Source organism: Castor canadensis, chromosome 7, assembly GCF_047511655.1.
Source record: "Castor canadensis chromosome 7, mCasCan1.hap1v2, whole genome shotgun sequence".
Lineage (NCBI taxonomy): Eukaryota > Metazoa > Chordata > Mammalia > Rodentia > Castoridae > Castor > Castor canadensis.
Window position 1 is genome coordinate 107994946 of NC_133392.1, and position 14621 is coordinate 108009566.

Below are 14621 nucleotides of genomic sequence, written 5' to 3' on the forward strand. Positions count from 1 at the left end.
GGAAAATATAATAAATACTTTGCTGGGACCCAAGTCAAATCAATCAGGATAATTCATCACAGCTAAAATCTTTGTGTGGTTGTTGTTTAAAGAAAAGGGACAATGTTTACTATTCAGTGGTTTGTATTGCATCCTGTAAGCTTGGATTTTGACTTTAAAAATACTATTTAATATATAATCTCTATTTCAATTTAATTTACATATTTCAGTAATATGTGATTAGTTTGTAATCTAGGCTAAGAATTGTTCTAAGTGAAAGTTCTGTTGGGATTTTCTTAATTTTCTAAAGCTATTTCTACTGTACTTCTTGGTCGTATTTGAAGTACACGTGGGTCTATATGTGTACTTACAAAATGTCCAAATAGGTTAGAAAACTATCTTTTTAGAAACAAGACTTAAAATTATGAGAATTGCTTATACCAAAATCTTTATAATGCAAATTCCATCAACTTTTAAATCTTTTGCTTTCCAAGGTCTGTTTTCCAGGATTTACAATTATGCAGTTGTTAGTACAATGAGAATAGAAGACTCATACCCAACTTGAAACTAAGTGTACCTGCCTAGATCTGACAGCTAGAGCTATAGGTCTTCGCTAGAATATGTGGCAAAGGACATAACAGCAAACATCAGACTTGCATTGTTTGTCCAGCAGGCACCACACTCCTAATTTAGTGAGGAAAATTAGTCTGGAATAAATTAAGTCACCCTCCTCTGCATGCTCAGAATTTGCTCTAGACTTTAAGCCAGACTTAAGTGGACTCAGCAAGAAAGTAAAAAGTCTCTGGTATACTGGCACATCAGGAAGTTACTTTTTGAAGAGTTCTAAAGAGAGGTAGGGAAAGAGCAGCTGAGATGCAGACAGTGACTCCTCCAAATATTGCTGGCAGACCATTCCATGCAGCTTGTTTTAACAAATTAACTGAGACCATGGGATACTATGACCTGTTTGCAAAGCATTCTAAGTGGAGAGGAGAGAACAGAGCAGAGCATATGAACTCACTAAACTCTCTAGGAAAAAAACACATGTACACACACACACACACACACACACACACACACAGAGAGAGAGAGAGAGAGAGAGAGAGAGAGACACCTGTATAAACTGAAGATGAATCACTGTAGCAGTGAGAACTTCTCTTACCAGTGTATCTATTACATCACAATCGTCATTTCTTTGAAACTATTCTTCAAATAAAACCAGTGTTTAGATGGATTGAGTTTAGATCAGGATATAAAGGATTATAAGTTTTCTCCTGGTATAAGTCATTGTGATTATCTTTGTTTTTCTGAAAGGTTGAACTTTCTATAACACTTTGTGTAAGAAAATAAAACTATTTAATTGAAAAAAATATATTCCTTTTTACCATGTATTTTTATCTTAATTTTTTTTCAATGTTTTTACATTGTTAATAAAACCTAAGAGAACAATAAAGCTATTCTTTTCAGATCCCAGACAACTGAACCTGTTCTGCTCTACCCTTCTATCCCCTGATCTTATACTCTTACATGAGTCTCTCAAATTTTTTACTTTCCTTTTTACATGGGAATTTCAGAAAGGATTATTTTGCTGATAGGTTGGTTGCCTTTTGGATCCTTAGTAGTAAACTCCATTTATTTGATTTTCTCAGCATTCACCTGTCACGAGGCCTTGACACTTGTATCTGCCATGTTGGGAACAGCCCACTCTCAACTCCTCACTCTGCTTCAATGTGTTCATGCTTCAGTCACTCTTCAGATCTCAGTTCATATCTCACCTACATAGAGTCCTTTCTGAGAAGCTTTCCACAAACTTGCCAGACTAAATTTGGTCTTTTTGTTAAATGTTCTCAAGCCACTAGGGATTTCTCTCATAGCACTATTTCTGAAATTATTGCTAAGGGGCAATATTTAGAAATTTATTTTTAGAGCTGGGGGTGTGACTCAGGTAGTAGAATGCCTGAGTTCAAACCCCAGTACCACAAAAAAAAAAAAAAAGAAGAAGAAGAAGAAGAAAAAATTCTAAAAGAAATTAATTTTTTCCTTAGTTTTCTTCATTACTTTTCTCCTTCAGTTTGCTGGTTTTATGCTTTACATATCTAAGGAGAAATGTAAAATGACAACGAAAGACATCCATTTTGTTCTAAATAGCATATAACTTAGGGAAAGTATTTTGAACATAGACCATGTATCTTAAACATGAAAAGAACTATGATATTTCCTCAAGAATGGAGGAGTGAGGAAATAATGAAAAGATGCAGCCTGTGGATCCATGTGTCAGAGGAGATCCATGTCCTAAAAAGCATTATCCATGAAGTGGTATGACCTAGGAGAGACCGCATCCAACTTTGAAAACCATTCCCCATGCAAAAAGTGATGTGTAGAAGCAGTGAAGAGCCATTAGAACTGAAGAAGCCTGGCAATGAGGAAGTACTGACTCTTTGGTGATGAATGAATAAGATGCTACAATTATGTCTAGAGATGGGGAAGGAAATCGAGACCCAGTTGGGCTCACATTAACTTGTTTTATTTGTGGTTTCTCTGCCTGTTGAGTGGAATGGAGATTTGGAATCAGAAATTAAATTGAGTTACAGAAAATATAGTTATATCTCTTGGATAACTGAGTTTTATATCTGCTATGTTGAAAGTTTATTTGCGAGATCATTTGCTTAGCATGTGCCTCCCTCCAAGACTGTATTCCCTCCCTTGAGGGTAGGGATTGTGTTTTGCTCACCACACTGGACTGCCACAGAGAAAGAATGCAACAAATATTGTTGAATGAATGAATTATCAAATTAGTGGGCCCATGCTTGTTCCTTATCCCAGTATAGTTTAATATCTTAAATGTAATCCTCAATACCTTAATAAAATATTTTCAACATCAGAGAGGATAAAACATTTTAACTGTGAAAATATAAATAACATAACATTAGCCTGCAAAGTTGATAAACAGAGTTATAGCTTTCTTTATTGTATAGCAATATAAAATCAATTTCCTCCTCAAGGCAAAATCTAAAAACATATCTGTGATCACCTTCTTTTGGTGAATTGTGTTCTACCAGCCATTAAGGGAACAATGTATCGCCAAAGCACCTAAAAAAAGACAGTACACAGTAGACACTCAAAGATGACAGTTCTCATTCTGATCATTCCAGAGCCATGTCCCCAAGTCTTTTGACAACCTCTTTGCTCTTGGTAGTTGGCTGTTGTGCCTCTCTTCCTGCAGGAAATAAAGACTGTACTGATGACCTCATTTGCTCTTTCACACAACATTTGGCTTTGTGACCTGTTTGTTCAGGGTTTTGTTCAATGGTCAAATCTACCCTCAAACTCATAGAACATTTACTATGCTATTAGCCTTCATTTCCTTAGGTTGGCATACTCATTTGGTGATAAAACTAACTCTGGGTGAAACAGAAAGTACATGTCTACTAAGTTGTAACATATAAAGCATTGTTATGAATCTTTTAAAAATGAGCATTGCTTTTAAAAAAACTGAAAAGTCCTTTATATAGCATCCAGAACAACTCACGAAAAATGTACCTTCATCAAATACGTATCCTCCTCAAGTAGGTCAACTATGAGATACATGGCACCATTATCACAGGAAGAACAAAGGGTCCCAGGATTGGTGCTTTTGGAGGTCTTACGTCACAACTCACTGATGATAATTTTATTGAATTTTACAAAATATCTCACATATTTTGATTATTTGTTGAGTACTTATTTCTAAAAGCTCAAAATTAACAACAAAAACATAAAAATAGCCATCTGCCCATTCAAAATAAAGCTTTAAGTATCAGTTATTGTTTTCTAAGATATATTTTAACATACACATGTCCATATATATGTAAAAACGTGTGCATATATATATTTACATACACACCACCACACCACATTGGTTTATCAATGGACATGTAAATTGATTCCATATATTGACTATTGTGAATAATGCTGTAAAGAGCAGCATTTCATTTCTGTTGGATATATAATTATAAGTGGAATTCCCAGATCACATGGTAGTTCTATTTTTCATTTTTGAAGAAAGCTTTATATTGCTTTCCATAATGGCAGTACCAATTTATATTCTCACAACAGTAACAACACAATTCCTTTTCTCCTTATGTTTGCCAACACTTATCTCTTATCTTTTTGATAATAGCCACATGAGGTTTCTTATATTTTTAATGTGCATTTCCCCATGATTAGTGATATTGATCACTTTTTCATATGATCTGTTGGCCATTGTATGTTGTCTTTGAAAAAAATGTTTATTTAGATCTTTTGCCCATTTTTAATTACATTCTTTGTTATTGCTTTTCATTTTATTTTATTCTGGTTGGTTTTTGTTTTGCTATTAAATTGATCAATTTTATTCTTGCTGATCAGGCATTTAAAATCACTAAAATGAGTGGCAAGAAAGTTTAATTTCAGGTATTAATTGAGGTGGATACAAGAGAAAGAGGGTGGGATGAAAGGAGACAGTGGGGCAAATATGGTGGAAGTACTGTATACACATGTATGAAAATAGGACAATGAGGCTATTCCAAGAAGGGGGGAAGGGCAGATGAAGGGAAGTGATAGAGGGAATAGGTTTGATGCTGGTTCATTGAATGCATATGTGGAAACAGCACAATGAAACAAATATATGCTTATAAACAAATATAAGCATATAGAACAAATATATGCTTATAAAAATGTAAAAAAGAACTGGGCTTTAGTGGCTGATTCCTGTAATCCTAGCTACTTGGGAGGCTGAAATCTGGAGGATCACAGTCCTAGGCCAGCTCAGTAAAAAGTTAACAAGACCCCCAGCTCAACAAATAGCTGGGTGCAGTGGTGCATGCCTGTCATCCTAAACTATGTGACAGGCTGAGATTGAAATCAGGAGGATTGTGGTTCCAGGCCAGCCTAGGCAAAAAAATTTACAAGACCCTACCTCAATAGAAAAAGCTGAGTGTGGTGGTGCTCACACAGCTACAACAAGCCTAAAATAGGAGGACTGTAGTTTGGTACAGCCAAGGTAAAAAGCAAGTCCATAGCTCAAAACTAACCAGAGCAAAAGGAGCTGGTGGTATGGCTCAAGTGGTAGAGTACCTGCCTAGCAAGCACAAAGCCCTGAGTTCAAACCTTAGTACCAGCAAAACAAGCAAGAAATGGAAAACCATTAAAATATACTAGACATATATAATTTAAAAAGAAAGTTTAGCTGGATGCTGGTGGCTCATGCCTATAATCCTAGCTACTCAGGAGACAGCGATCAGGAGGATCTAGGTTTGAAGCTAGCTTGTGCAAATAGTTCATGAGACCCTGTCTCAAAAATACTCAACACAAAATGGCTGGTAAGAGTGGCTCAAGTGGTAGAGCACCTGCCTAGCAAGCATGAAACCCTGAGTTCAAATCCCCCTCTAAGAGAGAAAAAAAGAATATTTAATCCATACAATTATGCAGAAATTCGTGTATATTAATCTTATTTCAATATTCCATGTTTAGTATCTACAGGTATTTGTAGAGTAAAAGTTAGCCGAATTTCAAGAATGGAGGAGAAAGAGTTTCAGCATGTTTAAAGACCTGGGCAGAGAAAGAGACTATGGGATTACAAAGTCTGCAAGGTGTCTGGTGTAGCTGGAACATTTAGAGTTTGAGTGCATATAAAACAACTGGATCTAATCAAGTAGAGAGGTTGTAGGCCATGTTAAAGAATTGGGATTTTCTCTTAAAGGGAAATGGGAATCTGTTGGGAGGTTGTAAAGGTGTTAAGAGTCACATGTTTTCGAAAGGTCATCCTGGAAACTGGAGATTATACCTAGTGAGCTAAGCCATGCTGAAAAGGCCAAATATCACATGTTCTCGCTCACTTGTGGAACCTAGACCTAAAGTGATGGTGATGGTAATAATAATGGAATGTAAATGTATATGGGGGACTGTCTGGGGGTGTCAGCAGGAAAGGAGAAGGGGAGAGGAAAGGATACTGAGGGGTGAAGAGGATGGGAGTATACTGCATATATACTTACGAAGACAGCACAATGAAACCCACCAAACACTGTTTGAAAGGCAGGAAGAGGGAGAGAGGGATAGGAATACGATGGAGGGGTGGAACTTGTTCAAGGTACACTGTACACATGCACGGAATTATCACAATGAAATTCCCTTGTATTATAGTGTATGACAAACCAAAAAAAATAAATTTTTTAAAAAAGAAGATAAAGTCCTCCAAAAAAAAAGAAAGAAAGAAAGAAAAAGTAAAAGATCATCGTGGGCAGCTGTAGAAAATAGATTGATGTCAAGGTCAATTGAGAGGCCATTTGCAATCCAAATGCAAGCTGAGGTCATGATAGAGGGACTACAGAACAACAGGTGAATCATAGAGAAATTCAGAAAGAACAGATGAGACTTGGTGACTTAATGGACGTTTGTGGCTAGAGAAAGCTTTAGTCAATGGAGAGTGAGAGAGAATGAGGACTTACAAGTAGCTCCTGGGAATAATAGCTGCATAAATAGTCGTGCCATGAAGAAGGTTCCAACTAGAAGCAATAAAAATGAATATTAGGGCAGGGTGCAGTGGCTTATGCCTATAATTCCAGATGCTCAGGAGGAGGAAATAGAATAGTGGTTTGAAGACAAAGTTTGCAAGATTACATCTCAATTAGCCAGGTGTGGTGGCACACACCTGTCATCCTAGCTATTTCAGATGGCCATGATTAGGAGGATTACAGTTCAGGATGCACAGGTCCAAAAATGTGAGACCCTACATAAGAAATAACTAAAAACAAGAAAGAGGTAGGGGAGTGGTCCAAGTGGTAGAGCCCCTGCCTAGTAAGTGTAAGACCCTGAGTTGAGTTCATACCCAAGAACCACAAAAAAAAAGAAAAATTAGCTAACTTCATATTAGAAAATAAAAGTAAAAAATAAATTGTTTGCTAATTTACATATTGCGATCTCATAATTATCACCATTAAACAATTACGTGCAATATGCTTATAATTTATCAGTGCTATAATTGACATTACCTTAATTAATCCTGTGTATTTTTTAATGCAAGAAATAGGAGAAACAAATTATAGATTAAATATCTTCTCAGAGCCTCTTATCTAGAAATTGGAATATCAATAGGAAATCTCCAGCTCTAACACTGAAGTCACTAGGCATGATTTGCTGGAATTATGGTCATTGTAATTGCCACCAATGATCAGTCTATCAAAAGTTCCCTTTGTGCTAGACTCTGATCAGAACTCTCTGCATCAATTAATCCTCATGACAACCCCAAGGAAGTCAGAGTTACTATCTCCATTTTACAAATGAGAAAACTGACATTAAATATGTCCCAGAGTCATATAGATATTAAATGGCAGAATTAGAGCTAATTTTCCAAATCTGATGACACAGACAGTACTTAGAATTCATGCCCACCTGCCTCAGGCACCATCTACTAGGCATACTGTAGCCACAATTCCTTGACAAATAGAATATAGGTGAAAGATATGCTTACTGACCTTGATATGTGGTTGTTAGTTTGGACGTTTGGTTAATGTCAATGTGGACCTTCAATCAACATTAATTACCAGCATGTGGTAGTTAATTCCAAACATTAAAGCCAAATAACCAATCTTAAATCTTAGATCATTATAAACGTTCTCTACCTCTGCAACATGTAACAACTATGATAATTATATTAGTCAGGAAAATCAAGAGTATGTTTTTAGAACCAACAATCATTAATCTCAGTGACTTTAACTGACAAAGCATTCTTTCAGTACAGGTCAACAGGCTGCTCGACTCCATACTCAGCAACCATGTGCCAACATTAGGAACGTCTTGGGCACCAGACAGAGGGGAGGCAGAACTGAATCTTTATCGTTGAGTGATATATGTCACCTCCATTCATGTTTTATTTGCCAAAATATGTCACATGTCTATGGCCATCGTTAAAGAGCAGAGAAATACATACAATCCTACCTTGTACCCAAAGAAAAACCGGAAATATGCGTGGTCTACAAACTCCTAACTATCCTAGATGTTAGTTAATTTCATGGGGAAAGAATTTCCAGGATCAAATATGTGGGATAAACATTGAACTAATTTGCTAACTGTAAGTCTTCTCCAAGTCCTTACTATATTAATATGCATTATTAATCTCCAAGAAAGGAATTATTACTGTGGATTTTTTTTGTGGTACCTTGTACTTGCTAGGCAAGCACTGTACTTGAGTCACTACCCAACCTATTTTCTTTTTGTTTTTTCAAAGACCATCTGCAAAGATTCATATCCTAAAGAAAACACTTCAATTAAGTATTAGAGAACTAATTCATCCCAGCTTCACAAAACCATTATAAAAGACATTATTTTATCCTCACATATGGGGAAACTAAAACTCAGAGAGGATAATTACATCCTGCTATGGCCTGAATGCTTATGTTCTCACCAAGGCCATTTATTGAAATTGTAACTCCCAAAGGAATGGTATTAGGAGGTGATTAGATCATGGGGACACTGGCCCACATGATTGAGACTGGTGCTTTTATAAAAGAGATTTCAGAAAGCCAGCTTGCCCCTCTGCCATGTGAAGATACAAAGGGACGTGAGCAGTCTACAACCGAGATGAAGGGCCTCATCAGAATCTGACCATGATGGCACATTGATCTTCCAGTTCCCAGCCTCCAGAACTAGGAGAAGTAAATTTCTGTTGTTTATAAGCTCCCCAGTCTCTGGTGTTTTGTTATAGCAGCCTGAAAGTCTAGATAAAAATAAAGGCCACACATTATAAACTGAGGTACAGACTAGATGAGGAAGAAAAGTCATGCCATCCTCAAAACAAAATGTTCCAGTAAATTGGTTGGTTAAATGAGGGAGAGATTTATTTCCATTTTGATTGGCCTCTCTAGCTAGACCTTGAAATATGTGGAAGGAGTGATATTTGGGGACCCAAGTGGAGAGTCTTAAATGACAGACTGTCTTTTATTCTGTAGATAATGATAAGCCACCAAAAGTTTTTGATGTGGGAAAGCATAATCAGATAATTATAGCAAGGCTTAGAATTTCAAGTTCAAAATAGCCCTTAAGCAATCCAACCCTTTCAGTTTACAACCAGGGAAAACTAAATCCCCAAGTGTGAGGCAGCACATCTAGGGCTTGCAGTATTACCAGTACTTTCTTCTTGTGGGTAACTGACCAGGTTGTTAGCTTGTTTCCATTTAGCTATGGACTGAGCATAGGTCTTTGTGGCCCCTCCTCTATATATCCCAAATTAAGATGAACCCTGAAGAGACCATAAGAGCTGGCAGGAAAGGTGACAATTTTGAATCTAGGGGATAGAGAGAGGGCGATAGCAGGATTCAAAGTTTCCAGAGTGTATCTGACATCTAGGGTAGGTAACCTTCCCCAGACTTGCTTACTAACACATAGTGCTTTTAGAGGGTTACAAAAGATAAATGTCATTACTTCGCTGTTTGGAATTGTGTTCAGCTCCCCATTATAATAAAAGTGTGCACTGAGAAAAGTATAGCCAAGTCACAGGTGAAGAACAGGGAAGCTTTTATAAAGTCAGAGAGACTCCTGAATTCTGAAGAGAAGTTTTTGCTCCTAGTCTATTCTGATGGTGAGGGAAGAGGGAGCCAAACAGTTACCAAGGGCTGATTGTGTCAGATGGGATACATGGTGAGAGTAGCTCTGTGAGATAGTTACGACCATCAGCAAATTTTACGAAGAAGCACACATATTAACTTGCTTAAGATTCTAGATCTGGTAAGCGGAAAGCCAGGGATCCAACCCAGGTCAGGGCAACCTTCATTGTTAGTGTGATTTCCTGTTGCTTTGACACAGATGCTGCTTTTATTACTTTTTCTTTTTTTTCCAAGGCCTTGGGAATGCTAGGCAAACTTTCTACCACTGAGCTACATCCCATGTGTAGAGGCTGCCTTCAATACTCAAAAAAAAAAAAAAAAAAAAAATCAGATGGGGTTTGCCATTTTAGAGATGTAGCTATTGAGTTTGAAAGAATTTAAAACTTGCTCTATACAAGAATGAATATGAAATTCTTAAACTGGCTGAAACCACCATAAAAGAAAGGGACTAAGGTTGAATGAAGAAAAATAGAGGAGATGAACCAGTTGGGGTTGTAGTACATATATACATGGGAATATCATAAGGAAAATCCCTGTGTAGCTACCTTCATCTCAAACAAGCAAAAATGTCACTTTTTTTTCTTTTACAAAATCATAGAACAGGAGGGCCAAAGAGGTCCTGTGTTTGGAGGGGTGGTTCCAGTGGGAGGGGGGAGGTGGCGGGGAAAGGGTGTAGGAGGGTGAATGTGGTGCAAAAATGTGTACACATGCATGTAAATGGAAAAATGATACCTGTTGAAACTATTCCAGGAATCGCTGGCGGGGGTGAGGGGGGGAGAGGAGGGGAATAAAGGAGAGCGGTGGAAGGGGTGAATTCAAATATGATAAATTTGATACATTGTAAGAATTCTTATACCAACAATTAAAAAAATACAAAACCAAAAAAACTTGCTCTATGTCAGTAAGTAGCAAAGCAGGAAAACTTGGCTGTTTCTGGAAATATCCCCCAAGAAATTGTCTGTTTATTGTCTCATCAGTACAGCTGATGACCAGTAAGGGGTTCAGAAGTGGCCAAATAACCTGCAATAATCATAAAAGCACGTTACCGGAACTCTACACAGTAACCTATATGCTTAGTAAATATTGTTAAAATGAGGTCCTTATTGGTCAATAAAGTGTTGGGAAAGTTAGTATAAATTGGTCAAGAAGGCCAAAGTAACTTCAAAATTAGAGTGGGCAGTCTTCACCTGTTCAGATTCTCATTCAATCCTCAGCAAAATGAAGGGCTCCATTTCCACTTTATTTCTACTCTCTGTGCTATTTGCCATGCCAGAAGTGAGGAGCAGCGAGACGGTGAAGCTCTGTGGGCTACAGTACGTAAGGACCGTTATCTACATCTGCGCCAGCTCTAGGTGGAGGAGACACCTGGAGGAACTCCCTCAAGTTCAACAAGGTAACTGAGCTCACATGTCTCCCTTATTTTTTTCCCCATATGCCTCTTTTATTGTTTAAACTGTTTACTCCTTTGTATTTATTTATTTATTTCTTGGGCAGTACTGGGATTTGAACTCAGAGCCTCATGCTTGCCAAGCAAGTGCTCTGCCACTTGAGCTGTGCCCCCAGGCCCTTACACAATTTTTTTTCTCAAGTTGTTTTAGTGACTTTTTTCCTAAGAATTGCTGAACCATTTATATATCAATTTAGGGGCTTAATTATCAAAATCAATGGAATTTGGCTTTGGAAAGAGGTGAGCATGCTACCTTTCAAAAAATAAGGACTTCATGTTCTTCAGCATTCTGACTGAAATCATTTGATTGCATAACTCCCCTCCCCACACCACAATGAGCTCGGCATGAATGGCAGGAGCTATGGAGGAGAGAAAGAAGCATATGATTTCTGTGGGCACCCTGAACTAGCAAGAGTTTCACACAGGGATAGTTATAATTATAGAATATAAAACTTAGAACGCAGGTAGGTATTAAATAGGGTGGAAGGCTGGGTAGTGGTGGCTCATGACTGTAATCTTTGGGAGGCCTGTATTCCTTATAATACTTGGGAGGCTGAGATCTGGAGGATCTCGGTTCAAGGCTAGCCAGGGGAAGGAGTTCATGACACCCAATCTCCAAAATAATCAGAGCAAAATGTACTAGAGTGTGGCTCCAGTGGTAGAATGCTTGCTTTGCAAGTGTGAAGCCCTGACAAACCCCAATCTTGCCAAAAAAAAAAAAAGAAAAGAAAAAGGGTGGACAGAAGGAATCTGACTTTAACTGAGTACTTTTTTTAGTGCCAGACATTTTCTTGTGCCACATCTTTTCGGTTTTATGATAAGGATCCTGTGAAGTAAACACCATTTACTATTCTACCAGGTTCACCTACCTGGTCAGCTGTGTGGGAGGGAAGCAAACCAGGCCTACTTGACTTCAAGAGCTAAAGTCTTGGCTTACTTGGTACTGCATTCCAAGTGAAGAGAAGTTTGCAGTAAGTGATTGCATTACAGAGGAAGCCCTGAAGAATCTGTAGAATTTGGGGGGTAACCAGGAACAGGTGAAGCAGGGTGGGAGTTGTACCGGTAAGAATTGTCTGATCAGAATTTCAAAGGTAGGAGTGAACCTAATATATTTCAGTAATAGTTGTGGTTAACTTCATTGTGTTTCTTTATTTTTCAATTCAAGTAACTTAGAAGTTTGACCAGAACTCTTTCTGCTAAGTCCGAAATTAAAATGTGACATAAAATTTGAGCCTATTTTTTATTATTTTTTTATTTGAAAAAAATGTGTACATTTATTAGGTATATAATGATAAAAGTTGTGTATGAATGGCTATAGAAGGTATGTATGAATATTACATGCATTGTGGAATGACTGGGTCAAACTAATTAATGTATGCAGCACCCACATACTCAGCATTTATTGTGGTGAGAACGGTTAAATCTGCTCTCTTAGCAATTTTCAAGAATGCAATCCATTGCTATTTACTACACTGACCATGTTGTACAATCAATCAATCTCTCCATCTTATTCCTCCTATCTAGCCAAAAGTTTTTACCCTTTGACCAATATTTCCCCAGTCCCTCCATCCTTACCCCAACCCCTATAACCACCCTTTTCCTTTCTAAGCCTGTGAGTTCAGCTTTTTAGATTCCACATGTAAGTGAGATCATGCAACATTTGTCTTTCTGTGCCTGGCTTAATATTCCATTTTAGTAATTGGTTGTATTTGCTATGTTTTATAAATAGAAAGTTTAAAGAACTGATTACATAATAAATGTTACAGCCACATATATGGTTGTCAAGGTTTCCATTTCACTTAGAATGACTTTGGTAAGACAGTTATCCACAGTATTCATATTGTAGAGGGCCAATGTCTTGGTATATCATGAACTTGTCATTATCGCTTAAATACTGAGGTTCATATGACAAGACTGCAACAAAAATAGTAAGTGTTCTCAATCTTAAGAGAGCAGACTGGTGGAGTGGCTCAAGGGGTAGAGCCCCTGTCTACCAAGCATGAGGCCCTAAGTTCAAACCCTAGTACTGCAAAAAAGAAAAAAAAAGTTGAGCATAATTTACCAGGCTTGACATTGACTTCTGGAATAGCAAACCAAAATGCACTAGAAAAAAATACATTTGGAGTATCTTTGAAACATCTGGAGTAGTGGAATGAATGTCTACAAGTCTATCTCTGATACCAGTCAACACATACTATTAAACCTTTCATAGGTTTCAGTGGGTTTTTCTAAATGTTATTTGCCTGATCAATTATTGGTTTTCCAGCCAGCATTCATTCACCTAATTTTTCTTGGTGCTTGCCAGTATGGTAAGGCACTCATAAATAAGTTTGAGCTAACTTAAAAGTGAGAAACACTTATCTGTGGATGCTGCAAACAACTTTGAGCTAAAAAGTGTGGCCTTTTCTTATTTTCAGATACAGAAGTTTAAATCTCCACTTCCTTCTTTACTGAAGCTTTGCAGGGCATACACAGGCTTGGGTTTTGCTTATAGCATGTAACTAATACCTTTGGGTCTGCCAGTCATGGGCAGCAGTAGCCAATAGCAGTCAAGCCTTGACTTGGTTCCAGCTAGCAAGTGACACTGGGTATGTCACTCCTCTTTGCAGTCAAGTTCCTCCTCTGTACAATGAAGACTGGGCATGACGGAGCTCTTCCTAAAAGGTCAAATCTCTCTGAAACTACACCAACATTTAAAAATTGTTATATGCAAGATTCGACTTCCTTTCAGAAATTCAATTCATTTCTCCAAGAGTAGACAGTGACTGCTGCCTTCTTTGTCAGGGCTCTCTAAAGTAGTGTTATTTTTATCTCTTTCATATGGCAGAGAGAAGAAACTACTTTCAACTCCCAAACAGACATGAGGCTTACCAGGAAAACATAGTACATAGCCTTCCCAATGTGGATTTCTCAGGAGAGGAACATATTCAGGATAGACAGATGCCCACAGAAGGGCTTTCAGAGTCAAAGGAGCATTCAGTGATGTCAAGACAAGATTTGCAAACTCTGTGCTGCACTGATGGCTGTTCCATGACTGATCTGAGCACCCTGTGTTAAGACAAGAGCAACTACCCAATGGATGGCATGGCTATAGCATATGTTTAATCACAGTGTTCTGCCTAAGACCACAGTGAATTTTTCTCTCCCTTTGCCAAGATGAATGCACTCCTCCTTTCAAATTCTAACTAATGCTTTAAAATTTCAAATGCTGTGCAAAATTGCAATAAAAATGCCACAAACCAAGCTCACTGTGATTGTGTTCCTTTAAAAAAATTGCAAATAACTTTTCAAAAGCAAACAGAAAACAGCCGGTGGTAGAAAAATCTGAAAGTATGTATACAAAGAAAATAAAATCTCATCTGTAATCTCATCATCCAGAAATAACTATTCCCTTTTAGTTTGGGAATTACTGTGTCTTGTCACTGGAAATTTAAACACTGATTGTGGTCAATCTGAGGCAGGCTAAAAGTAGGGAAAGTTTGGGACTCATAGAAACTTTGTATTATATTTCAGATTGACCATGCTCTGGCTCAAGGACCGCCCTCACCTGACTCGGGAACCACCCATGCCCTGCCCCA

The 14621-nt window shown here is 37.7% G+C and overlaps 2 protein-coding genes across 5 annotated transcripts in view; both read left to right on the top strand.

The window, feature by feature from the left end:
- The window catches only part of Dnai4 (dynein axonemal intermediate chain 4), an 85600-nt gene extending 83022 nt beyond the window's left edge, over window positions 1-2578 (top strand). For 3 of the 4 annotated variants that reach the window (XM_074079801.1, XM_074079805.1, XM_074079804.1), the window contains one exon: window positions 2-2578. In XM_074079801.1, the coding sequence (XP_073935902.1) occupies window positions 2-52 (51 nt within the window). In that variant the 3' untranslated portion in view covers window positions 53-2578. The remainder of the gene's footprint in view (window position 1) is intronic. The other variant, XM_074079802.1, reaches the window with a different exon arrangement.
- A 7953-nt stretch (window positions 2579-10531) lies between these two features.
- Insl5 (insulin like 5) lies at window positions 10532-14277 on the top strand. Its single transcript, XM_020170797.2, has 2 exons — window positions 10532-10989; window positions 13871-14277. Exons 1-2 carry the CDS (start codon window positions 10815-10817, stop codon window positions 14098-14100), a joined length of 405 nt encoding a protein of 134 aa, XP_020026386.1. The 5' UTR covers window positions 10532-10814; the 3' UTR covers window positions 14101-14277.
- The last annotated feature ends 344 nt before the right edge of the window (window positions 14278-14621 follow it).

Bases quoted from the DNA above. Each gene is read 5' to 3' on its own strand.
- Insl5 (XM_020170797.2), top strand. From the start codon at position 10,815: ATGAAGGGCTCCATTTCCACTTTATTTCTACTCTCTGTGCTATTTGCC. The intron at 10,990-13,870 runs GTAACTGAGCTC...TTCATATGGCAG, and splicing joins ACTCCCTCAAGTTCAACAAG to AGAGAAGAAACTACTTTCAA.